This window comes from Ixodes scapularis, unplaced genomic scaffold (assembly GCF_016920785.2).
Source record: "Ixodes scapularis isolate PalLabHiFi unplaced genomic scaffold, ASM1692078v2 PGA_scaffold12__126_contigs__length_90152505, whole genome shotgun sequence".
Taxonomy (NCBI): domain Eukaryota; kingdom Metazoa; phylum Arthropoda; class Arachnida; order Ixodida; family Ixodidae; genus Ixodes; species Ixodes scapularis.
Window position 1 is genome coordinate 23,913,950 of NW_024609838.1, and position 26,832 is coordinate 23,940,781.

Sequence of the window (26,832 nt, forward strand, 5' to 3'; positions counted from 1 at the left end):
GCGGCGACACATCTGTAGGTAGTATGCTGCGATTTAGATCTTCAATTGCTTCTTCAGCTGGCACAAATATGTCAGGGCACTGCTCTGAGCTTCGCATCGAGATCTCCTTAGTGATGTGCATGAAGCAATGGTAGCACAGGTAGTCCGTCGCACTCACTTTGGTGGAAAAGTCAGGCGGAAGAATTTGCTTCAACGAGTTTAGGTCCAACTCGCCAACACTTCGAAAATTCCGCTGCTTTGGTATAGTCTTTTTGTGTTTGCAAAAGTAATCTGCACAAAACACTCGTTCGGAGCTCCAGGGCGTCTTCATAATGTATACATAAATAATAGAAATTAAACCCCAACTGATGGCATATAATTGCCAAGTGAAAGAACTACTGGGTGCACAAGTGACAAGTCCGAGGCTGAGGAGCTCACTCACTGCAAACGTACATTTGAAAAGAGAGGTCACAACTGAGGCTGTCGGCAAAGCTTGATCCACGTCAAAGGAAGAAAGAGGGAAAGTCTCCAGACAAAAAATTGTGGTCAGCGGCCTTCAAAAAAGACTTTCCAGAATCGCACTGTCGTCCCTCCACGCGCTGATACGAAAGCACCCGAGCTTCTACCACGTGGTTCATGACACAGCCTGAGCCATGTCGGCGACCGGTTCGCGAGGGGTTGGCGGTGGGGTTACGTTGATGGTCACTCGGATTAGCCCTTGCTGTACTGAGCTACCGCCTGCAGTGCCTTATCGCCGGCTGGTGTCAACAACGAGAACACACACACCCTGTCTACACCAAAACTACAAGCGTTCACCGCACACGCGTCGCCGCCGCTTTTAAGCTTTTGTGAAATTGCTTTCTTTTGCCGCGGAGAACCGCCTTATCTTAACTACGCGCCTGAAATCCTTCCAGGCGGGCGTACACAATATCAAGCGTTTCGAGAAATGCCCGTGGAGTAAAACTATGGGAAAATTCGGAGCCCGCTATGTTGATATCGTCGCCGTTGTGTTAGTACGCCGTCACGTACTGCAGTCCCCCGTTGGGGGAGGGGGGGGGGGGGGGCGGTCTTACTACGATAACATGGCGACAGCGTTTACACTCTATGTATTTACGCGAGGCTCGAGTATTTGGGGATAATGCTGCCGGTTGGTGTGCCCCTTTGTGCCTGGTATTATCGCCCGTGACGCCAGCGAGTGAGATGGCGACAGGCATGACTGCTCAGTAAACAGGCGTCGGCAACCATGTTTTGCTGGTTGAAGCGAACCCCCTTGTCCTTGACAGCGAGCGGGGAAATGCGAAAAAAAGATTGTATCGGCCGTTTTGCCAGGACTAGCGACGAGTGTCGTCTGCGGTTTCCGGCAACTATTTTGCCATAATCGTGAGCTTAGCGAGGAAATGATTTTTGCTAGCCACAGAACACTACCACGCAGAAAGGGAATGCTTGAACATGTTTTTGTTCTGGATATATATCAGGGATATATATGAGAGAGAGAGAGATGAAGGTAGAGCGGAAGAGGAAATAGCATATAGTGTCGCAGGAGAATAAAGTAAACAAAGTTCCTAGTGGCCGATGGCTGCATGATCTTTTCTCGGATCACTAGTCCGTAATATGATACCTCTTTGTACACAGTAGTTTCTCCTTAATTTAAGTGTGTGAACGATTTCTTTAGTTATCATTGGCCTCATCTGAATAAAAATATATAAAAGATGTGTGTTGGTTTCATGAAACTGGAACTCAGAGTCAGTTCTTGTATAAAACACTGCTAAGTGTAGGCTTTGAAAAAGGACCCTACTTTGGGGAGTTGTATCTTCTTTCTCAATAAAATGATGCAACATGTTTTTAATGGAAATGAATGCCGAAATAGAGTATAACAGGTTACCTAAATTTAAAAAAAATCGAGGGTGTTTTTTTTTTATTCGCATCGGAATTTTTCTTTGTTTGATTTTTTTTCCATGTTTGACTAAATATATCCTAACTATTGTATCACACAGATACCTTAGTTATTTTTTAAATATTAGCTATATATTAGTAGAATAATATCTGCAAATTATATCATAATGATTAAATTATTTTATGAGATACAGACCTCCAAAGTTTGCCATTTGTCGTTCGAGCAGGCATGTTTGTCAATTTTTAGAAAAATAAATAAATTTTAAATAAATATGATTACTTTATATTACAAGCAAGCTATACCCATAGTTTGCGCCTAAAACGTATTAGAGTTCTCCTAATGTTATCGCTTTAGTTATTCACTCTCAAACGGGCCCCCTCCATCAGTGCGCGTTAATGTAGCTGTCCACCACCTCATGCCTTGCGATTTTTCCTGTCCCCAAGTATTTTTTCTAGTCAAAACTAAGTTTGGATTCGTTCATACCAGACACTAGACAATAATATATAAAAACATCAGTTGATTTGAAAATGTCGACTAGCCATCCTTTGGTTGATCTTATCTGAAATCACCCAGTAATTTCCTTTTCTCTTTAGCAAACATCCGTAACACTTTGCTTCATCATTCTTTGGAAATGTATTTTGTGACAGTGGACCAGCATGGTCACTCCAGCTCGAAGGGACCATGTCACGGTCAACAAAAAAAACGCTAAAAACCTTTCTGCACGAATTACACCGTTATCAGTCTCACATTGAAGGAAACTCCCCGGACTTACTGGCGTGTCCGAGGTCCCGCATCCTTGCGTTTGGATGAATAAACATGCGGTTAGATGTTTGCCGCCGCATGAAATGTTCACGTTGCAAGTGCAAGCACTGCAGAAGCCTGTTGTCTCGCCTTTCTTCGATGGTATGAAGCGTGGAAACTATGTCACAAACAACTTTGCAAACACACTAAAGTATCTCTTTCAACGTTTCTCGCACACCATCGCTGCATAAAATCAGGCAGGCTGAAGGAATGCCATGAATGCCACACGTAAAACAGATGCGCACATTGGACACGGCAACTGGGCACGTAACAAAAAAAAAAAACAAGCAAAAAAAGCCATAACGAAAAGCCAGATGCAACTAACCAGGAACAAAGGCTGCAGGCACAGCAGGTCGAGGGGTTCTGCATTTCTGTCTGTGGACTTAGGATGGATGGATAGTACCGGTAGGAGTTAAAAATGTGCCAGCAGTACAGCATTAAACCGTAAAGTAAGGTTTGAATTCATGAAATTTGCAAAGAATCCAGTAGAACTGGCAGGTACGTAGACTCCTGTTGCTTTTTCATGGTTTGCACAAAAACAAATTGCTCTTTGGGGAGTCTCGGAGCCCCTAAATGTCTTTAATTCAACTACTTTTGTACTATGTCCTCAAAGCTAGCAGTTTCTGCAGTGCTCCAACGCTCTCAAAGCAACTTGTGCAAGCATGGCTGGCCTCATTTGGCGCCTCCTTTGCAGGGGAGCACGTGGGAATGAAGGAAACATGCTCTCGCAGTAGTGCACGGCTGCAGCACTTTGAAAGCTACACTTTCCTTGACAACGCAGCACAAAAGACAGTCGGTGACCGGTTAAGAATCTAGTACAGATGCACTGCTTTGAGAGTGAGCTTTCTGCCCTTGATAACACTTTGTCACACATGAAACCAAAGCTCGGCAGAAGGCAGCAAGCAGACGCTGGGGTCTTCACCTATCACTGATTATAGACCATTTTACTAGGGTGAGAAGAGAGGTGGAAATGAGCCTCCATGCTTGGGCAGTTCCTAAGGTAGAGCCCACCGGAAGTGCCCAAACAATGAGAATGGCGCGTGCTCTTTCCCTCTTTTACCCTGCCAAATCGGTTGAAGTGCCCGCAAAGGACAAGCAGTTTGTTGTCTGCTCTCGGGATCTGGCGCGTGCCCTTTCCCTCTTTCACTCCGACGATTCCGCCGAAATTCTCGGATGTATGTACAGTAAAACCTCGTTATAACAAAATGGGATATAACAAACTAATGGATATAACAAAGCAATCATAATTCCCCTTGCTTGAATAGTTGGAAGAAATGGATATTGGCTATAACAAACTAATGGTTATAACGAAATAATTATGACCGCTCCTTCAACTTCTTTATAACGAGGTTTTACTGTAGATGGCGCATCAGTCGAACAAAATGGAGCCGGCTAGAAAGCCCTTAGTGAAATGGTCCAAGTTGGCGCCAAGCGTGGTGTTTGGCGACATGCCTGGCTATAATTTGTCATATGCGTTAAGCGCGAGACACATGCACGTCAAAACTGTCCGATCCGACGTGCGGAGGTGAGGGTTTTTGTTGCACCGGAGCACCGAACAGGGGCTCCGTCTGGCACCAATTTTCGGAGCCGCGGCCAATGGCTGCATGGATGGCGCGAACGTCATGTTGTCACGTGACTTTTGGACCGATTTGGCAAGGAGGCACTATGTGGCTTGGGGAAGCAGATGTGGCGGTGGGCAGTGTATCACGCGACGCAAGTCGTCCTTGTGAGTGAAATGGACGCCATCAAGTTTTCCCGCACGCACAAAACAAGCTGCTGATTTTGCACGCCGTAGCAAGCCGGCTTTCTGGGACCGACCGAGACCGTCGAGACACGAATATACTCCATTTCACCTTACGATGGACAGCAGCGGACACTACTGGCCATTCCAATGTTGCGCGAGTGTTATGTGAACTTCGGGAGAGATGCAGCAATGTGCGCGGTACGTGGTCACGTGATTTGTACGCAGTGCTCGCTTCACTGGGATGGCTCCTAAGGTCCGCTGCGGTCTGCCGTGATCAAGTGGTGTTGAGGAGAAAAGTAACCTCACATAAGGATTCAGACAGACAGCATCCAGCTATCCATTCGGTAGAGGGATACTTGAAACTGGGCGGAGCTGAACGGAACGACCCCACGACGCGTCGGAAGCCATGGGTCTCGAACTGTCGTGTGCGGCGATTTGGAGCGGCCATCTTTCCGACAGTCCGCATGCCGGATCGGAGTTTTGACATGCATGTGTCTTGAGCTTTACCAGTCACCTCCCGTTGCCAATGCATTCGTGTCCGCAACCACCCCCCCAGCCGTCTGCTGCGACCACGTGGAAGGCGGCATGTACATCGGGCCAGAGTTCCAGCTGGGCCAAGTCTACGACGGGTCCATGGGTGTCGAGGAGGGCGAGACGGTGGTCCTCTACCGCCCCGTCTACGTCTCCATCCGGAATCCCACCAGGGGTGCTTCCGGCTCCGCCAACCAGGCGGGCACCAGCAACGAACGGCACGACCGAGTGTAACTGCGCAGGCTCCACCAGAGCGCGCCTCGCGACCAGCCGAAGCGGCAACGAGGTCGTGCATCGGGGCAAGTGTGCATGTGTATGCGCGTCAGGAACAAAGGTCCCGTCATCCGCGACAGGACGGGAGCTGACTGAACGGACCCATGCACTCCGGCGACCGCTTCAACTCCAGCTCAACTTTTGCCGGGACACGTGTTCTTCGGAGTGTGTGCTTGTTTGTAGCGACACGGGCAGCCGGGAGGCCTTCTTTGTTTTTGCTAAAAGATGGCCTCGAAACCACGGTTTAAGGCAAGATCACCACAGAGAGTTATACGCTCTAGACGCTGCCATCAATGCAAAAGATGGTATGTCATTACCACAAAAATTCTTCTCCGCTTCGCAAGAAACCAGGAGCGGCCAAAACGATTAACGTGCTCGAGGACTGCAACGATGTGATAGTTGTGCGGCGCGAAAGGCTGCCGGAGATTCGAAGTTTGGGCCATGTGCCAGGATCAGATGCCAGATACCGATCAACATTTTATTGGGCTTGTTGCACATAGTGCGTGGCTTGGGGCAGTTCTGTCTTAAATTTGTGGAGGGTTTGGTGCGCGAAAGTGCAGATGGCACACTCCGGACAAGGAATCTGCATGAATGCTGTCCATAGCTTGCGCGGAAAAGATGCAAGGGCCTGCACAAAATAAAGCTTGGCCCCACTAGCGGACTCGTAGCAGAAGCTTCCCCTTATCAAAGTAGCGAGCAGTTTTGGCTCCGAGCGCGGCAGACTTCATCCCACAGAGCGTCATCTCTCGGACTTTACCGGAGGCTTTGGGGCCCCGCTGAAAATGTCAAGCCCCGCACCCAGCTCTCGAGCAAAGATTCTTTAGCTAGCATTTGTAACAAACTCATCACTCTGGGTCACTGCTTCGTTCGAGCTCCGGCGACTAATACAGGGTTTGGAGCGCGCCGCGGCTACGGAGAGCATGCGGCAAGACGCCTCCTAGAAACAAAGCATTTTGCGGGACGACCGCTTGAAAGATACGGAGGGTCGACCGTCGCCACCGAGCCTCCGGCAAGGGTCGACAGACGACCCCAATCTATACGAGGCTGACGCGTGCCTACCGTCGACCCGCGTTCCGAGACGGTTTGTCGGACCGTACGTTGCAAGGGCAAGCACATCACTCGTGGTAGCGGATCACGCGACGGCGGCTCGCGTGCCGCGGTTGCGAGGTCTTCACAGTTCGTCCGTAGAGCGTTTGAGATGACCCGACACCCCCTTCCTTTCGTGCGACAGTGAAGGCTCGTTTGCAGCCAAACGTGCACCCATCTATAGTTTTTTTGCAAAAAAGGTTACCTGTGTTTGTTGGCCGTCGTGTTGTTGGGTGTTTCTCAGGTGCTTGTTGCCGAGAGCCTCTGTGCGCTGCTGTTGTTCTTGAGTTTCCCTAGCCCTCTTGTTTAGGTTGACTGTTGCGCGCGCTTTCAGTTAGACTCGTGCGTGCCGCAAAACTTGAGGGACCGGCGTGCCTGGCGTCTTCCGGCGGATGCAGGCGCGCTGGCCGTCCGCTGTACAAAGTAGCGTGTCCCAAGTTTGCACATTTCGGGGTGTCGTCCGTGCAAGGGGCCGCGCCAGAACAAGCGGCGCTTAGCTTCTCGGCGATGCACGACATGGGAGCGTAGTAGCCCGTTTTCTGTTTATGGCCCGGAGCATCCTCCGGGAGAAAACGCAGCAACAAAAAAAAAGACGATTTTGATGTTGGCAAACGTAGTTTGATGGTATTTTACTGTACGAATTATAACGTGTCGGCTGTTAAATGGAATAAATCTTACAACACAGACACCGTCGATTTGCACAGCCAACCTCATGACGTTACAACTGCAGCGCGCCTTCAAACACCCCAGGTAAGTCCAACATTCAAAGACAGTCCAATCTCAAACACTGGTATGAATGTTTCCACCAAGTATACTTCCTTTCAGCTTGAATCCGGACGTAGCCGACGCTACCAGCTAGTGGGACCAATCAAACAGTGTCAAAGGCATAAGTAATTGGGCCTTCCCTGTATAAGAATGGTTCAGCGATGATAGCACACATAGAAACATAGTGAACACCACGTTGGTGCAGTTATGACGTTGTATGATAGGTCCCACCAGCTTGTAGTGTCGGTGTCATCCGGACTGAAGGCGAAATGAAGTATAGAACAATTGAGATGAAAGTTATGATGCTGCGTCGCCACGGAGCAGTTCATCGGGTACCATGTTGAGCCAGTACGACGGTAGGCAACGTTCCGGAATCGGGCGCGGCGTCGAACGGAACGAAATGGCGCGACAGTCCGGATCGTAACACTTTTGATAGTATGTTCCCGCCTGGACGTCTGCCACAAACATGACGCCGTTGCTGCGATGCTCCCTACCAATGTTCTCGCAGAAACGGTACCCCGCCAAGTCGTAGACCAAGGTGTCTGTGTCGGGAAAGAAGGTGACGTGGCGAATCGATCCGCGGGGCACCACCAGACCTTTCACAAAGTCATCCAGCTCCGGATACGGCGAGCTCATGCTTCTGAGCGGTATCTCTTGAGCCTTTGTGCCTGAATCCCAACGAGTGTCGTCCTGCGGTCTCGTGAACTGAAGCAGCTGATCCGGTTCGTCCGTTCCAACACACCACGTCACGAGGCTGTCCAAGAAGACATCCTGTTCTTCGCAGTCGGCGCCCAACGACCGGACATACTCGTCGTTCTCGGAGACGACCAACGGTGTGTTCTTCCTCAGCTTGGTGCACTGGAACAGCCTGAAGTTGCGGTTCCTTGTGTACACCCCTTCGTCGACGAAAAGCGCCGCCCCTCCGTGCCGGCTTGTCACAAACGGACTTTCGTGGGACTGTGGCGCTTTGAGACAAGCGCCGCTTCTCATCTTTCCGCAAACGAGCCGAACGAAGGCCCCTGCCTCTCGATTATTGCAGAAGAGCCGTGTTCGTTGGAAGATGAGGTGGCTGCTGAACTTCTTTTCTGTGCTCGAGTCCAGCCAGAGCACGTCCTTGGGTCGGCAGTCGCTGCCGAAGACCACCTTCCACTCGCGGCAGACGACACGGATTAGTTCCCTCACCATTGCGGCGCCGTCTCTGCTTGGGTTCGGTTCTGTCTCAAACTCGAGGTCGAAGTAGAGCTTGCAGGGAGCGTCCTCAGCGATGACCTCGTACATGCAGCGGTCGGAGGGCCTTCGCATCTGGAGCACCTTCCAGAGGTGGAGCGGGTGGGTGACGAGAAAACCGCGCTTGCCGCTCGCGTCTCGGTCCCTGAGCTCGAACGAGAAGACGCGTACGTCTTCGGGCATCTTGCGTACAAAGGACAGAGCTTGCGACTGGACTGGAAAGACCTTCCAGACGACCGTCGGCCCCAAGAGGCCCCCCCTGAACTGGACGAGGCAGGGCGGTTTCTGGAGTTTAGACACCCTCCGCTTGACCTTTTCGACGATGGGGCTGCCTTTCGGGCTTGCGCCGTAGAACGCCGACGTCTTGAGGCCAACCCTGAGCGTTTGAGGACGCTCGGACTCGTCGATTTCGCTAGTCATCTTCGTTGCTGGACGAGGAGCTGTACTCGAGGCCTAGAGGGTGGCGACGTTTCGATCCCAACCTTGGCTTAGATTCTCTGTCCAGCTCGGATGGCGCGACATTCTTTTCTTTCTCGACGAATTGCAGCGGCTGATCTTGCAAGGGCAGCTCCGGGAATGTTGGACTGTCGCCTTTGAGTGGTGAATTGGGTTTGGGCTCCGAGTCCAAGAGAGGTGTCGGAATGCGACGAAATGGGACCTCCCCTAGAAGATGAATTGGAGCGAGGACGTGCGTTAGATGCTTCTAGCGCAGCTCAAAAATTAATGCAAAAGGCACTACCCTCACAAGCTTTACTGATTTTCTTATGGTGCACTCATACACTAATAAGCCTAAACATTAGTTGAATGCAAGCGTTTGTTACTGTCGAACGTAACTCGTGCGAGCACGGACGTACGCGACTGATAGCCAGAGACTAAACGTAGGAACAAGAACAACACGATTATGTTTCAATCATCGTCAGTTTCAAGTGATTAGTCATATAATGATATCACCAGCCCACCACCATGTTTAAACTCACTTTGTCCACACATGCAGCATAAATGGCTTGTGTTGTTTAGCAATGAATTAATAAACATATCCTTTGTGCATGATGGGAATGAACAGCTTAGCAAACGCAGACAAGGAAAAAGACACAACTGTGACTATACAAAGCTATGGTTGTCTTTTTTTGTCTACATTTACCGAGCTCTTTGTCCCCGTCGTGCAGACTGTGTGACACTGTTAGGAAAAAAGACGACACTGGCGCTTTTTCGCTTTTTGTTTAGAAAGGTTAGTGGCAGTTGTCAAATGTTACCGCTAGGTTACTGCCCTGAATGAGGGCTTCCCACCACAGTACACTGGTAGTTTGGATGACAGCATTTCAAACGGAAGAGAGAAACAGAAAATGAACTGGCGATCGCTTGCTTGCACTAACAGCATTGCGCTGTGTACGACGCCTATCAACTAGCCAGGGTTCTCCTCAGAAAGCTTTTAGGGCTGGACATAACCGCCATGCAAATGGGGGGGGGGGGGGGGGGGGGGGGGGGGGGAGGGTACTTTGCAATGCAGTGTGACCTGGCTTGCCAATAAAACGGACTTGTAGGCTCTCTAACTCTGCAGCCCTGTGAGTGGTGCCATGGAGCGGTGATAAAACAAAAACCAAATTGCCTTGCTTGGGAGAAGAAAAGTGGGGAAGGAAAGACAGGGAGTGAGCAAAGAGGTGAAGATAAAGCAACTCCTCAGCCGAGCACCCCCCCCCCCCCCCCTCCCCCGCCTCCCTCCCCACACTGCCAACAGCGCTCTGCACTTCCGCTCTATTTGTTTGAAAGAGTGGCGGCAGTGGGCGATGCGATAAGACGCGATAATGTGGCTGTGCTTGGGCCTGCTGAGTACAACGGTTTGCGGCCATGTGCGCAGAAAAAATCGCATCGTCATCCTATGGCATAACTGAGCGGTGGGTGGTCAGTCAAAGCGGTGGGCAGCAAAGCCACTGCCGCCCACCGCTCCGACTGACCGCCCATTGCTCAGTTGGAGCGGTAAAGCTACTGCCGCCCAGCGTGGGGAGAACCCTGCAACTAGCTCAATTTGCAGCCTTGGGACATGTTCCTTGCCAATCGAGGCACTGCCACTGTGGGCACGGAACAGTCATCCGTTTGAATCTACACTCGAATATTAAGGATATGCCATCTGAAGCCTGAAACCGCAACGCAACCATACTTTCAGCACCTTGAGAGCCACCCCCCGTTTTGCGTCACAGTCTCAAGCCAAAGACGTTGGATCCTTGTCAGTTTGGCCGTGCATTCATGCGAGCAAACTGCAATGATGCGATTGGCCTAAGCGATTTCGGAGCACCTTTGAGAGCAGCCAAAACAGTGTTCTGGAGCAGCAAAAGTGGCTTTTGGAGCAGATCTTCTTAGAAAAATGAAAATGTGTGTTTTGAGTGCTGCACAAACGAAGGGTACTTTGTGTTGTGCTGTGTTCTGATGGGACGTGTTCTGATGGGACGTGTTGTGACCAAACTCGTTGCTTGCGTTTTTACTGGTGAGACATCCCACAGGTGTACAGTGCCGTAGACGTTGCCAAGTGATTCCGAGAAACTGCTTGCCACCGTTTTACTGGTTCCTGACGTGCCAGCTTTTTGTTAAAGATAAGCAAACTTAAAACAAAGGATTGCAGGCATCCCGGCTGGTGCCTCTGTCGTGCAATCATGTTCACATGCCTGTGAGGGTCACTTCAGCAGGCTTGCAGTTCCGCGTGCTTCGTCATGCAAGCGGAGACAATGGCTCTTTGATCGAAACAAAAACCATGCCACTCCGCTCCGTCACCAACTGATTCGATTCCCAAAATTGCATGCAAAATGTAACTGTCGAGGATACGACAAAAAACAGTGAAGTGGCGCGTGCTTGCCAGGCCGGCAAACGAGGTACAAGCTCTACACCCACAAAAAAAAGAACCTGAGCGCATTGATGCAAGACATCGCGAGCTAAGGTCAAAAAGTTCTTGGAGCGCTTTGTGCAATGACTGAACTCGAGAAAAACAAGTGCTGTGCGTGTTCAGCGTGCAGACATTGCCTTCTTTGCTTTAGCACTTCTCTTCACCAACTTTCTTTCGCAGATTTTTCACTTACCGGGGTCCCTCTCGAGAGAAAGCCCACCGAGAGAAACCTAGGTAATCAGTACTTCGACGCAGCAGTCTTTGAATTAAAGAGGGATTTCTGTAGTAACGTATGTAACAGGAACATTGATGAACATGCTGCGGTACTCAGTTTCATTTTAGGAAACGCCATATCTGCAGCGACGCGAGGAAACACCTGACGTCGCGCGGCGACGGCCACTGGAAGGAAGGGACCAAATATAGTTTTCCTACGCCCATTGCTTTCAGGAGCGAGTGCTTCAGCTCACAAAATAGCTCCAGCCATGCAAAAGCGTGGTTTCATTTCACAACACGACGGCATGGCTGGTACACGGCACGCTAGCGTTGGGGCATCCGCACACGCCCGCATTTTTTCATTGAAAATATTTAAAAAGAAGACGAGAGACGAGACCCCCGAGACAACGAGGAAGCGAGACAGCGGGAAAACCATGCAAGACCGGATGGACGGTTGATGCAGGGTACTTTGTGCTGGGCGGGCGGCCGGTTGTGCCCACAACACACGCAGTTTAGTAGTACTCAGTTTAGTTTCGGTTTTGAAAGGCGACCGAAATTGGATTTTGGTGCAGGCTTGGTGCAGATAACCCATATTTTGGCAAAACGTAGCAGGATATAGCAGGATGTAGCAAAGTTAGCCACTTGGTGCAGTTTGGCACAATTGGTGCAGCAAGCACACCACTGAAACAGGTGCATTTTCTGTGCACGTCACTCGACGTGTTCCACTAAACAGGTGATGCAAGGTGTTGCATAGGCCTGGCTACCTTTTTGGCTGGTTCCTGCCGAGATTTCGGCGTCGGGGACTTGGCCAGAGTCCGATGAGGTTCTCTTGTAGCCCGCCTCCGTCCAAGGCACGTCTGCAAAACTCGGGTCCAAGCGACGTAGCTTCCCGCAGAAAGCCTTGTAACAGCCTTTTAGCTTTTCCACCCGGTCGAGGTACTCGGCAACCTTTTGCTCCGAGTAGCAAGTAACCTGGAAAGATATATATTGAGGTATTTATCGCAGAAAGTAGAGAAGAACAGGACAGAAAAGAAAGCCTAAAAAGCAGCAGACAGCAAGGTTTGGAAGCGAAAAGCAAATTTTCTCAAAAACGGTGTGGATGTTTGATGACGGACTACCATAAACATTGAGGGAATTTTCTAAATTCTAATTTTTGCCTCGCGATTACGCGGCGGAATTGCAACATTTTGAAGGAAGGAGATCTGTTTCCTGTCCTTTGTGACAAGATAAACAATGTCAAAAGTAGAAGATGCAAAATCTTTCAACGTTAAAATCGTCGCACAGCACCTTTAAGTTGTCTACCTAAACAAAAAGTCGGCTCTCGGGAAAGGAAACTGAGAACTTTTAACTTACCACAGCCAATTGACTTTGATCGTAAAGCCAAAATTTTGTGGGAAAGAGGTCGCATTTTCTCAACCTTAGTGTCATTGAGAAAACCGTTTTTGTGGCAGGAAGCTTTCCATGCCTTGGGGTCATCTGAAGATTGCAGGAAGTCAGATGTTGGGCCGAACCTGGTAGCATTCCCTTCTTAAGGTAATAAGTATCACTCTTTACATGTGGTACTTCGAACGCTGACACAAATGGGAATATCCACCGTCGCATGCAAGACAGGGATGTCTACAAGGTACACACTGTCATGATAATCTCCTTGTACATGCTGTCATATTTTCCAAATACTGAAAAGGTGTACTATCGCGGATGCTGTTAACTACAACATGGCAGCCTTGGTCATCTTGTACCCCCCGCCACTTAGCAGGGACAGTCTAAAACACTGCGCCTATGTGCCCTGCCCGCCTATACTGTGTGGCAGAATTATTTTTCCGGGCTGGGATAACACTCTCGCCTTGTCGTCTGCTAGGTGGAAAGCAGACGCCACCACTGCACTGGCTGATGTTTGCTTCCCAGGCCTTTGCGGGTGCCTCTATCGGTATGATTCCCCGACTCACAGAAACGAGTCAGCCAAACAACCAACGAAGGGGGCAAACAGGGCAGATCGAGCTAAGCATAATCGTTGCCGATTATTGTATACATATCTCGGTAGATTACTTTTATTCTTTAAAGAAATACCTGTTAATATATATATATATATATTTTTTTTGTCAGGATTGTTGTTTTAGTTATGACTAGTTCGGTATGTCCCCGTCGTTGGATGTTTGGCCGACTCGTTTTTATGGGTCGGGAAATCTCCGTAGCGAAAGCAACACCCACAAAAGCCTGTGGAGCAAACCAAGTGTTGTGGTGCTGGGCATACGGAACGGCCACGGCTGACGTGTTATGGCTAATAGTGCCCGCGCTAGTACATTGCTCGGGAACCACGTATCATACGAATGCCTAGAGTGGCACGCCATAGGCAACCTGCAATGCAGTTTGGCGCTACACGTTGCACCATCTAGCGGCTGCAAAATAAAGAAACTGGGTAGGCCAGGCCTGCGCGGGTCGCGGGTGCAGCGGGCGGGCGCATCCATAAACCACATGTGAACGTTGCATTCCGAGTCGGCGTGAGCTTTTTTTGGAACCGTTTTTCGTAAAAGTAAGTCCCAACTTCCCAAGTCTCTACGACCTCACCGGGTTCCTGTAACATCTCGCCTACCTCTTAGAGTTCCCCCCAAAAAATAAACGCTGCTACTGCTGCGTGAAACACGGCCACAGTCGCGAAGGTGACTCAAGCGTCAAACTTCATCGCTTCCCTTCGAGATCTTGGGAAGCGACACGGCGACAGAAGTGGATTACTGCAGTGTGACGCATCAAGTAAGTGAATTTTACAGAAACTCTTTGGGGGGAAGTGAACGAAAATATATGTGCAGGCTCGGAAAGTGGTCGGACGAACTCGTTTTGCAGACTACTCGGCAAAATAACATATTACAAGTTATATTACAAGTCGCTTTGACAGCCACATGGGGAAATACGATAGGAACAATCGGGCCGATTGCTGCTTCGCTGTGACGTCGAGGATCGGGCGATCAGGTCTTCAAGCGATAGGCCCGTCGGCCCGTTCCGGCACCGCTAATGCCGTTCGGCATGCGTGCTCGCAACCAAAACCTTCCAAACCTGCGAGTGGATTTTCGTAGCACAACGTTTTGTTTGTTTCAGCAACCAAATTTAATGCTGAGTCTAGTAACAAATGTGACGGCGTGCAGAAACAGGCTGCTAATGTTTTTTGTTTGGAAAAATCTCTTGCGAAGCGTAAATATCCTTCCACGTATACACTTCGTTGCCTGTCGCCTTTTTACACCAGGCTTTGCGATGTGCGTACGGTTATGTAGCATGCTGAGTTCCAAATTTTATTCTAGTGTGTGTGGCCGTCGGGAGGAGAGGACGGCCGAGCAAGGCGCGAGCGGGGTCAGCCGGCGAGGAAAGAGGAAGAGCGTGCTGCACGAGGCTGGGACCGGGCAGGAACGATCGAGCTGTTCTGGCTGGTCTGGCCCATGGCGATTCCCGGGAGCATTCCACCAGCGAAGTTCGGGTCAGGACTGGCGGAAGCGGCGAGCCCTGGCCATACCGGCCTGGGCCATGACGATCCCGTAGTGGTTCCGCAGCGAAACTGACTGAGATAGCCCGGAACAGCTAGCCTACGCCGTACTGGCGTGGGAAGGACGATCCGCAGGCCTGGACACGGGCTCCGACTGCGAGTTCTGACCGACGGGCGACAACTAGGGTCGGCGGGTTCGGACTGCCAGCTCTCGAAGACGGGCAACCGGAATGTACAATAAACCTTTTCGCTGCCTTCTCGTTCTATTGTGTAACTTCCTGGGAGACGAGCGAAGCACAGGCCGATCGGGCGGCCACAAGTAGTGAAGACAACTCAAACTGGTGTCCAGATGACGACTCTAGAATATTCTCTAAACACTTGGACCTATCAAGGCTCCCGATGGTCTTAAAAAACCGCACGAAAAAACCAGGGACGCACGCAGGTGCACACGGGGACTGCTGAAATCGGGGTCGCCGCCGCTCGCAACGGCCCGGCGGGCAGATAGGCCGCCCCAGTAACAGAGGCGCCGCCGCTTGTGGCGCTGAATGCAGTACTATCGTGGCGCCGCCTGGCCATTGCCGGCTGCCTATACCTGAGCTTGCTTGAGACAAAAGTCAATCTCCCTCTTAACATCCGGCAGCCAGGTCCTGATCTCGGCTACGGTATTCAGCGATTCCTGGAACACAAGTGGGCAAAAGTCATAAACTTCACACCTGCCTCCTGGCTTCCTGTCTGAGCCTTTAAAAGAAGAAAGTTTGTCTCTCACAAGTCTGGGTCTCTTCGGATGAGCATTCGCGTACTCTTAAAAACAAACAAAAAAGGCGCGGTCTTAGAGGATTTCCTTTTGGCACAGGCTAGAGAGGAGTCGTCGTGTTTCCTTCTCACCTTGCTTTTCTTTCTCGAGGTGGAGCCTATTCAGCCTTGCCCATTGTTTTTCTTCGTTTCTGGCCATCGGTACAGGGTCTCATTTTATCCGTAGAAAGCACACCTCTACCGCCTCTACGATCGACCCTGCAAACTGCTGCAAACGGCTGAAATCGTTTCAAAATAGGCTTTGCACAGTGTTGTTTGAGGAACGGCTGAAATCGCCTTTACTCGGTGTAACGTTTGAGCTATTTTCAGAACGCAAAACACGGTCACGTAATGTCACACATTGTATGTTGTGTAAGGCATTATATTTTGTAAAACTTTTTATAAAAATGAAAATATGGCAATTAAACGAATACTTGAGCATCGCCAAAGTGAGACGATTGGTTAGTAGCGCTTTACATACGTAGATGGCGACGCTGTTTCTCTAGCAGACTAGCAGACTATTTTGACATCTGTCTGCGTGAGAAGCGATTTCTTTGGTCGGTTAGGTACTTTGGTTTGAAGTGATACAACTAAGTCGAACTTACAATGTTAATGACCCTAGACTTCATTTTGAGGCAGACATCGAATAACCCCAAGAGAAAATGTCTTGAGTATTACGTCCACTGGGCTATGGGTTTTAACCCTGGATTCTGACCACCGTGCTTCTGACGTTGTTGGACAGTTCTGATTCTGACAGGGTACGTCTGCGTTTTCTGCAAACAGGCTGGTTCACACAGCACCGTTTTCTTACGTTGCGTTATGTCACAAAAGCTTACGTCGGCTTACGTCGAGAACCACCGAGAGAGATGTGCTTTGAATGAAGCGTGACGACAAACAAATCGAAAGGTAAAGTGGAAGCTCCTCCCACCTATTTCCACTCACTCAGAGCGAACCCTGGAAAAGGAGTCGCCTCCTCTCCAGGGTTCGCTTTGTTAAAGTGAAAAGAGGCGGGAGGAGCTTCCTCTGGACCCTTCCTTTGATGAAGTGAGAGCAGAAAGAAACGGGGACACGTTTATAACTTGGACACATGAACTAGGAGTAGGGAGGCTGGTTAGGGTGGGCGCAATTGCTAGATTGGGGATCACGGGATATGGACGCCATTTATAGCGAGTTCGTTTCACGGCACTCGTGCCCACGCGTGCCCACTCGCAGCGTGGAGCGGGTTCGTTTCAGCCGGCACTCCACGAGTGGTTGCACTCTCCGAGTTCGTTTCAGCGCTGGCACCCCACGAGAAAATCGGGAGTGCGCCAAAATGCAATCCCGCCATGCCTCGCTCCGGCGAGGAGCGGGAGCAGACGACGACGGTTCGTCTGCTACGATGTGTCGCGGAACCGAAAGGGAAAAAAAAAGTAGATTTTCTGATAGAAATCGCGTCCCGCGGGATACGGAATCAAACGCGAGCTTGAATTGTGAGCGTCTGCTGTTTCACGAAGGAGGCAATTCACAAACCGTGCTTTATTTGCAGGTTTTAAGTCGCTCTGTTGCCATACACACGCTGAAATATACCAGTGTGTCAAGAAATGCTCAGAACAAACGCATCAGCGCCCTACGAAATGTTTATCACCATCCGTGTGCGGATGAAAAATTGAACATTTGTCGACAAAACTCCCCCGACAAATACCTCTGACTGCCCGATAAGCATAGAAAGCTAAACATAGTCACTTTACCCAAGGCTTGGGCAACATCATCATGTTTAACTTTTACCTACGTCAGCTAACTTGCCCCCTCGTATTTTGTTCGAGAAAGCTCTCGTTCTCGACGCGCTCGCCAAGCTAGCTAATAGTACGTAATATCTTGATCGCCGAGCGCGGCCGAACTTCCCGTGTGTATACGAATACATTTAATAATAAGTTCTTAACGAAGGGCAGAACGAACGTATGGCCCTATGAAAGTATTGCAAGCGGCGGCGTTGATTCGCCGAGCTCCTATTTTGCGTGTGCTGACGACGTTTTTCATTCATTTCATTCATTCATTTCATTTATTGTTCCCTTAAAGCGCCCGTAGGGCTTTACATAAGGGGGGGCTTTGGCAGCAAACAAAAACAAACAAAGAAAGGAAAAAACAGGATTAAAGGTTGCTAAATATCGAGAAAAGTAGCAAGTGCAGCTCTGAATCCAGATGAGTCTTGAATTGTAACAATATGTTCTGGCAGAGAGTTCCATTCTGAAAGTGATAATTGCAGTGGAGAGAATTTAAAAAGGTTGGTCCTTGGTGTTACCAGATGAACTTTCTGAGAATGGTCTGTACGAGGAGAAATGTGATGAGCCGCTGGACAGTACAATTCTCTCTTTAAAGGGGCCAGATAATACAAAGCGTGCAATGAAACTAGTCTGGTCAGTTTCCTTCTTTCCGCGAGCAGTGGAAGGCCGAGTTCTTTTTTTAGCGTAGTAATGCTAGTGTGTGTATAGTTTTTAAGAATGAACCGAGTTGCCCTGCTTTGGATCGACTCTAATTTTTATTTTATAACAGAAGTAGCCTTCGCACCGCTTTGCGGAAGGCTCGATCGCGTTGAATCGCTTCGAGCAGCAGCGCTGATGTGTACAGTCACTCGCTTTTTCTTTAACGACCTTGTCCAGACTTCTTCAATACCGGCGTAAAATAAAAGCGGTCGTGCTCGCCATCGTCTGCTTCCATTTTATTCGGAGACCGTCGGGCACAGGGGAGGAAGCGGAAATGCGTAGAAGCAGCTGAGGAGCTGCGCTTTTTTTGCCGTTCAGTAGACGCTCCGAGGACTCCGACTCGAGTTACTCCGTTCGGAGCTGAGGGAGCCGCTACTGAACGCGCCCATTCCCATTCATCACTCCGAACAGAAAGGTGCTAGTTTCGTTTTGGGGTCGGTACCTTTTTTACAACACAGATGGCGGCAGCAACAGTCTTCTGCACTCGGTGCATTTGGCGAGTTCGTTTGAGTCGAGCTCTCCGTGCAGCTATGGTGTGCAACACTCTGCGAGTGCGATGCATTCTGGGACAGAACTCGAACGGTGCCAGTGCGTGTGAAACGAACTCGCCAATCACGGGATATGGACGCCATTTAATTGATAAATCTTGCTGGGAGTCTACGGAGCAAAGGGTCGTTTTATTTCCTAACTCGGGTGATAAGAGCCCATTAAGGTACTTGAATAATTTGCTCAAGGTATAGATGATTACTTTAATTACTAATGATGACTTAGCCACCAGTTTTGTTCCGATAGGTTAAGTATTTTTTAACGCGAAAAATGGTAAATTCCGCTATCTTGGACGTTGCTGCTTGTCTGGCAACCCTGCTTTCTCCTTTCGACGTTAGTTTTCTTCAGCAGTTGTACACAGGCAATAAGGTAGTTAATTATAACATGGGAAGTAGAAACTACACAGCCCGCAGCAATAGAAAGAGGAGCAGGGTTGTCCACTGTCACCTCTGCTCTTAATGATGTATCTCAGTGAAATGGAAAAGAAATTAGAGCAGATCAACTTAGGTTTTGAGGTGAGTTATATGGAAGGAGGGAGAAATGTAATACAGGTAATACCAGGACTGATGTATGTGGATGACATAATACTCTTAGCAGATAATCAGAATACGTTACAGGAACTAGCTGGAATATCTGGAGTGGAATGGGACACTTTGGTTATGAGTTTTAGTAGTGACAAGTCTGGAGTTATGGTGTTTAACGACGAAAAGAGGGAACCCCTGAAGATACAAGACATTATAATATACCATGTAGGGAAATACAAATATATGGGAGTCTGGTTCAGTGAGGGAAGGGAATATCTAGAGAAACAAGAGGAGAATATCATTAGAAAAGGGAAAAGAAATTCATCTATTGTGAAGCTCAAGGCACTGTGTAACTATAATGGATATGAAGTGGTCAGAGGTATATGGAAAGGAGTGATGGTACCATGACTGTCTTTTCGCAATGCAGTGCTGTGCAGAGGTTCAATCTGGATTAGAAATTCAACAAAGAAGCATAGGCAGATTGGCACTGGTAGCACATGGAAAAACACCAAATGAGGGAGTACAGGGGGACATGGGATGGTCGTCTTTTGAGAGCAGGTAAGTTGTTGGTTGCGCCTCAATTCGCCCGCTAGAGTCAGCCGATTTTGGCAACTTGGCGCGTAGCAAAGTTTGCCGGACCGCTTCAGAAGCATTTGGACAGAACTGGGTCGTAATACTTGACGTGTGGTCTTCCTAGCTGACATCGGAGAGGGCTGCATTGTTTTTTTTTTCAAAAACAAAAATGAAGCAGAGTTGTTCTTTAAACGGTGAGGCCGTGGTACGGCAGCCACAGCGTCGTCTGCTCCATAGCAGCGTCTGCTCGCGGCGGGTAACACTGTCTGCCCGAGCGGTGGGTAGTTGACGTAGCTCTTTGTGCCACGTGATTTGCTTAGCTCTCTTGTTTGACGATGCAAGATCAGAGCCGTATATAAAAATAATTTGATCGATGGGAGGAGCAGCGAAACCGGCGCTGCTCCACCCATGGGCAGACACTCTATTTTACAGTGTTTCGATTTCATTTGAATCAACTTTCAGGAACTCAAGCGACTCATTGCCGTGAACGGCTTCGGGAGCTTGGATCTAGTCTATTTCATGCTGGACTTTGAACAAGCTGCGATCACCGCAGCGTAAACTGCATTTCCCAACACCGTCATTCATGGCTGCCTCTTCCATCTTGCCCAATCAGTTATGAGGCACGTGGACAGCTGTTATCTCAGGAGGCGGTGCAGGACCAATGAAGCCTTTCCACGGGGAGTAAAAAATCTCACAGCACTACTTCTTCCCCTGGGAAGGTTGTGAATGGTATGTATACAATTTTATATAAATGACAACCAGTAGTTTATCAAGATAGTATAATGCTGTTGATACACTATTTAAGCAGCACAGTGCCACGATGTAGTGTTTAGAAAAATTTCGGGGTTTGAGAAAGTCTCGAGTTGGCGCCATGCTTCGCATCGAAAATTCTTCCATGAACTGTAACAAAACCATTGACTTTGTTGCGGGAGAGCTTTCCCTAGAGACAAACTGAGCAATCAGAGGGGCCCTGCGGCTTGTTGGAGTTGACACGTGGATCAGAAGAATCATGTCTAGTAGTGGCATGCATCCATTCGCATCTAAAGCTTTTTCTTATTGTTGTTTCCTATTATTTCATTCTGGAAATCTTCAACTCACAACATTGCATACATAAAGTATCTATTGAGGGAGCCTGACCTGTCGAAGTGTCTATACTCCCACACTACTTTATGAGCACATGCGTCCGGTTGCACTTCGAGCTTTGAGCTGTCGATGGGCACACCAGTCAACCCATATTAGTGTGCCCCTGCATGTCGGGCTAACAAGCCCCTAGCTAGGATATCGACGGCACTTAAAGACCAGAGAGCTATAAGTGGACCATGTTAATATAGATAAGAGATGGAGAAGAGTAAGTCGCGGCGGTTCAAGCGGGGTACATGCACACACCGGAGCCAATTGAGTGACAGTTAATGTGACGGCATGCTGCACACAGTCGTGTGGAGCATGGAAACAAAATGATCGCATGGCACTGTAGCCAGCACATTCGAGAAATAAAACAAAGTAGTCTCACAGTGTTTCGCATCATCATCCCTCTCCCCCCTTTCCCCATCGCCTCCCCAAGTCGAGCTCTGAGCGGCTAGCGCCCCAGTAAATCTGTAGTTGCAAGTCGAAAGCTGTGTCGTCTGTTTCGTCCTCTTATGTGTTTCTTTCGTTTTAAGTCAAAATGAGAACCTTTGGATGTTTCTCACTCATACGATTTCACAGATACTATGCACAAAATACAGAGTATCAGTGGGTGCTCTAAGATTGAGAGTCAACCCTGAAAGGAAAAGCAGGGACAACGAGGGTTCCTCCTTACATCTCTTGTCCCGTCAGACATTACATGGACGCACATGGCATACCTCCCACTCAATATCTCAACGGAATTCATTTGGGTAAATATTCTCCCTGTACTTTTTTTTTTTATGGGCAAAGGCAGTTTTCTCTTGCATGCAAGTTCTCTCTTGTTTTGATCGAGTGCTCTTGCTATAGTCATCGGCGACATCAAGGAGCATTAGCCAGTGTACTTGATTTTCAAACATACCGGCCTCTACTCAAAGTTAAGACGTGCCGGCGCATTAACGAATGATTTTTAGACCGCCACCCTTGCAGACGCGGCAACAGATTGAGCAGACGGGCGATCCAAATGACTTAGGCAACTGGATTGAGGAAAGCTAGAAATAGTACAGAGTCAGAATGAGCGCGGGTTTACGTCGCCCAAATATGTCTCTGATCATGCTTTCCGAGTTCTGCCATTGATGGAAACACTTGCCATGCTTCCGAAACTTGCCATTACCAAAAACAATGCGAATAGAGATTGCTTACAAAGGCATAAAAAAATGGCAGGAAGCATTCACCTGCGTAGTGGCAGATGGCTTGCAAGAAGCCAAACGGAGTTTCATGAAACCGCCATATCATACTCCTACTAGGTATTTATAACTTGCTCAAGTGTGTATTTGCCTATGTATAGGATGTGCCTGCTAACATGCACCAAATTTTATAAAAAGACGGGGGGCTCTATGTACATGAAAGACACTGTATCTGTTTACCAAAGGTCTTGCAAACCATTCATGATTTTTGTTTTAGCATATTTAACGAATTACTCCTAATCAGCCAACTTTTACATTCCGTGTAAACACTGTAAATGGCTCTATTTTCGCGAGCTCAATATTCCGCTAGTTTCTCAAACTGTTGACTTCGGAAAAAACCCGCAGACACATTTTTACGATTCAGTGTGCTATGCTTATGTATTTCTTTCCGCGGGATTAATTATTCGGGGCCCAGCTGTTCGCATTTATTTTCAAATTGTGAAATTTGCGAAAATTTGGTCTCCGAGAAACTTTCCGTTTAGTGTGGTACAAACCCTTGGACCTCCATGCTTTCAGTTTGATTAAAGATGAGGTCCTGAAGGAGCTAAGCCTATTAGTGGAAGATTGACTGCCATTCTGAGGTTTAGTTCCATATCACATGAGCAAAAACGTCTGAGCCAGCGAAGTTGCAGCGAACAAAGATAATTTAAATAAACTTGCGTTTTAACAAACAGCGTAAGACAGATTTTTTTTTTCTTCAGATAGATGGGCTGGATATGAATAAATAATACTATGAGCCCTAAAGCTGACTATCACTGGGGCGCATGCTAACCTACCTGGGTGCTCCATCCCGCCGCTCCACAGTTGCTCTACCGAAAATCTGATGATTGTTTGGTAAGCTGATTTTTAATATGGGCAGGACGAAAACAAGATGCCGGTTTCCAAGGTGAGCGGCAACTGCCATTCACTGAAGTGTCAGTCAAGGAAACATTGTCGGCGGGGCTTCATTCATCGAAAAAAAAAAAATCTGCATCGATCAAGTGAGTGCCTCTCCTGAGGTTCATGCATATGTATATGTATCCTCTTCAGTATATGTATTATCATCAACAATACAAAGGTTGCCTGCTCCATATTGGCAGCGTCATGCAGCGGCACGGGCTTACTCTCCTTATTGCACGCCTTGCTGCGTGAACGACAAAGAGAGTAAGTTGCTGCAGCTGCCGCAGCATGACACTGCCAGTACAGAGCAGGTGGTGAACACCTGTTCACCTTTTTACTGTTGACGATGGTACATTAGGTGCACCCCTCACTGCACATATAAAAACAAGAGTGCAAGAAGTTGAAGACGCTCTGTTGAATAATACAAACTTTAATGCACCCTGATACAGTTAGATTGGGATGACAGAATATGCAGTAAATTCCAAGTTGGGATGCCATGTGGACACAGTGAGCTTGGCAAGCCTCGCTGCCGCAGGTCACATGAGATCGCACGACCGGGAGAGAGTCAATCAAAATCGGCTAGTTGATACGCTATGGGGCATGAAGTTGCATGACCATGTAAGTGTTCTTTGTGGCACTCCTTTCTGGTGCTCCTGTATGCAGCTTTCCCTTGGAAACCAGCCCCTAAAAACATTTTCTGTTAATCCCCTAGATTTTGGGCTTGAAATCCCTTGGGACTGGCATTTCTGAAACCTAAAATTTACCTGAATTGTTGAAGGTTCAGTTCGAGGACGAAGAGGACGTCATGGTGGTCTTCAACTGGTTTGAGGAGTATCACATCCTCGGAAAGCTCCGCACCAACCACGGGATCGGGATAAGAATTCCACCACAGCTTCCACCAGCCTTGTGGACCGTAGAGCCTCTCATGGAAAACCACCAACCTCGAGGCACGAACTGCCTGGTGGCATGGCATCGGCGACTCGGGGTCCTGATCAGAGAGACGCACCCTGGCCTCCTTTTCCTGCGCCGCCTGCGGGCTGAGCAGGATCAGATTGAGAGGGTATGGAAAGTGCTGACCTGCACGGCCAACAGCGACCCCGAAAGAGTATTTTACGTGGGGGTGCTAGCGGTCGAATTAAAGGGAGGAGGAGGAGGAGGAAAGAGGGGGAGGGCGGGAGGGAAGGAGGGGGGTTAAAACAAAAAGAAACAGCCATCGCCAAGATTTGACTGTGTAGAGAAGGTTTATTATCACTACCTATACCATGTGTCCATACATATTCATACAAAATACCTGTCACGAAGCAATGAGATGTTGACACAATCTAATCCAGTAGCTGTACGGTGGCATCGATTACGGTGTCGATGTAAAATGCACTGAAGAATCCGGTGCGTGCACGTAGAAAGCTGACATTTTCAACAAAGGTGTATATTTTAATCGTGGACGCATTCCTGAGAAATTTCTCGGCGCAGCTTCGTTCCTGTAAAAAGTTATAGCAATGCATCCTTGAAAAAAAAAAAAAAAAAAAAACGTTTATTACCGGTGGACGCGGTCGTCATTCGGAGGTAAACCTTTACTGGCGATGCCTTTTTTTATTTCATCATGTTTCCTGTCTCTATGGTCGTCTTTCAAAAGAGGATAAAACCAGTCATGGGCACGTTACTACTAAAATGTAAAAGTGTTATACTTAGGGAAAAAAAGTAACCCTGCTACAGTTAGTTACAAAACTTAAAGAGTAACTTGTTACATTTACTTCGCTAAAGTAACACCGCTACTTTGTCGTTATATTAAAAAAAATAATTTAACAGATTTTTCGTAAAACATTGTGTTCACGGTAGTGAATCTGGTTTTTTGAAAAACTATGATTTTCCTAATAACATATATATTAACATGTTTGATACTTCCTAATTCAATTTTTACCATGAATTGCTTCCTGAACGAGTAAATCCACTATATGATAAAACAATTAAGGTTATTTGGCAAGAAAAAAAAAAGGTGACTAGTTTTTTAGAGATTCATAAAGAACTTTGAAATTATGCGCGACCACCATAAGGTATACACGAATACAACAGCACGCGTCTAGATCTCGGGTATATCCAATCATGGTGCGAGTTTATACCATCGATCAATTCTAATTTCGGATTTCTTTGGTGAAGCGAAATGGGACGGAAGCAACAAACATCGCGCACATGTCGAGTCAATAATAATAGAAGTCATACCTTGCAATCAGCTTTGTAAATGTTCTCTTATGCCCCTCCAATCCACTCGTAAATCGAATTTTTTTCTACTGCTTGTGCACAATCTTTCGTGAAACACGAAGCTTCTCTTGAAAATAGGAGAGCAATGCAGCATTGATTCGTCAAACCTGCTGAACACGGCCGTGAACACGGCAGCGGTGCAAACGAAGCACTGATCGAGGTACAAACGGCCACTGCGTGTACAATTTCAAACGGCTTTCGCGATCTTTTCTCGGGTCGGACACGTTTGCGCTCTTCCATGTCCCCACCCCAACCGGAAGAGACCACCCGGAAAGCCCACGACGTGAATATCCATAAATCAAGTAATGACAAGTGCCTCTGGTCCCGGCTAAAGGCGGTCTTCAAATTTTAAGAAAGCACACAAACTAGCAGAACGACACAGACGGTTCGAGCGAATACCCTTTCTCAAGTGACGGGACCTGCGAAGCAGAGCAATGGGGTACAAGTGGGCGACAGGAGGCGAGGTCGGTAATTGCGTTGCAAAAAAAGGGGAGGGGAGAGCAAATCGAGTCCCGCAAAAGTCGAGACCCCGCAAGAGTTCATCTGGGAGTTGGACGGTTCAGCGTATGCTTGGCGGCAAAATACGAGGTTCAGAAAGTCGGTTGTCCCGTAAGCCTGCGGGCGTTTGGGGTGACAATCACCAAGAACTGTCCTCCGCGAAAAGCATTTGCTTCCTCCGCCGGACGAAGAAAAGAAAAGCACTTTGGAGATGCCGCGCTTCCCTACATCTGCGTGTGCTGTGGGCGATACACGGCGGGTATGGAAACAAACGTCCCTGTGATGATGTGACTCAATGTGTAAATGAAGAAGTGCAAGTCAACCATGGATCGGCTCAGAGGGAGAAGGAAGATGACGAAGAAGAGAAGAGATTGAGAGTGCGTGCACGGAGAGCGTGCAAAGGACTGGCCGGGAGAACGTGCTGGGTCGGAACGACACTATCGACCAGGGCAATCGGCGGTTTGCTCCTACTGTCTGACCGGCAGCCTGTTCCAGCGAGGGCAGCGCATAGAAACCTACGCTGTCCGGCTTCTTACTGCGCGAGCACTTGGTGCGGTGACTCTTGGGTCATCGACGGAAACCAACCGCTCCCGCTCCTGACTGCCTGCCACAACCGTGGGCCGACAACGACAGCTCCAGACACAAGACCCTCTGCTGCGCAGGGTGATTCAAAGACATGGTGACTGTTGCGTTTTCCTTTCTTCCATTTTTGTTAACTAAGTGTTCTTTTTTTTTTTCTTTTAGTATAAGCATATGATCTCTTTGATTTCTTTGGTAAATGCATGTTTCAAGAAAAACGAAGGACATTGTATCTTGTCAATTATTAACCCCAAAGAACCTCGCAACAATTAACTGGCGTCGGCGACAGGACAAGATATTCTGTTCCCTCGTTTTTCTACGTAACAATAATTAATCAGAATGGAGGTTAAAGAGTTAATGTCTTTGGGTGCTGAGTTGGGACTGGCAGGAGCGGAGCTGAGGTCTTGGGTGAACGAGGAGCGAGCACGCCAACGAGAAGAGAGGGCTGCTGAGAGGGAAGCACAGCGCCTCAAGGCAGAAAGTGAGCAACGCACGATCGAATTAAAGATTTGTCTTGCAGAGGC

General features: G+C 48.4%; 3 protein-coding genes and 1 long non-coding RNA gene across 5 annotated transcripts in view; 2 read left to right on the top strand and 2 right to left on the bottom strand.

Moving 5' to 3' along the window:
* Positions 1-6,994, top strand: part of LOC8023710 (arrestin domain-containing protein 3) — a 115,761-nt gene extending 108,767 nt beyond the window's left edge. The window contains exon 8 of the mRNA XM_029994466.3: positions 4,975-6,994. Within this exon, the coding sequence (XP_029850326.1) occupies positions 4,975-5,183 (209 nt within the window). The 3' untranslated portion in view covers positions 5,184-6,994. The remainder of the gene's footprint in view (positions 1-4,974) is intronic.
* LOC120837962 (DNA-directed primase/polymerase protein) lies at positions 6,905-8,720 on the bottom strand. The gene has a single exon (XM_040207629.2). The coding sequence runs from the start codon at positions 8,718-8,720 to the stop codon at positions 7,371-7,373; it is 1,350 nt and encodes a 449-aa protein (XP_040063563.2). The 3' UTR covers positions 6,905-7,370.
* On the bottom strand, positions 6,905-15,920 carry LOC8023708. The gene is made up of 5 exons (XM_002402541.4): positions 15,740-15,920; positions 15,621-15,655; positions 15,447-15,530; positions 12,150-12,357; positions 6,905-8,963 (listed from the first exon to the last, which is right to left on the bottom strand). The coding sequence occupies exons 1-5, from the start codon at positions 15,804-15,806 to the stop codon at positions 8,713-8,715; spliced, it is 645 nt and encodes a 214-aa protein (XP_002402585.3). The 5' UTR covers positions 15,807-15,920; the 3' UTR covers positions 6,905-8,712.
* Positions 15,921-16,190: 270 nt separating this feature from the next.
* On the top strand, positions 16,191-24,115 carry LOC115332125. Of its 2 annotated transcripts, none has more exons than XR_005715020.1 (5): positions 16,191-16,404; positions 20,211-20,477; positions 21,453-21,622; positions 22,956-23,076; positions 23,754-24,115. It is a non-coding gene; the product is annotated as an uncharacterized LOC115332125 (long non-coding RNA). The 2 variants fall into 2 exon arrangements; XR_003920562.2 differs by having other exon boundaries at positions 20,362-20,477.
* The last annotated feature ends 2,717 nt before the right edge of the window (positions 24,116-26,832 follow it).

Coding starts and splice junctions, on each gene's coding strand:
- LOC120837962 (XM_040207629.2), bottom strand. CDS start 8,720: ATGACTAGCGAAATCGACGAGTCCGAGCGTCCTCAAACGCTCAGGGTT.
- LOC8023708 (XM_002402541.4), bottom strand. CDS start 15,806: ATGGCCAGAAACGAAGAAAAACAATGGGCAAGGCTGAATAGGCTCCAC. Junction 15,656..15,739: donor CCTCGAGAAAGAAAAGCAAG/GTGAGAAGGAAA, acceptor TTTGTTTTTAAG/AGTACGCGAATGCTCATCCG. Junction 12,358..15,446: donor TTTGTCTCAAGCAAGCTCAG/GTATAGGCAGCC, acceptor ATATCTTTCCAG/GTTACTTGCTACTCGGAGCA.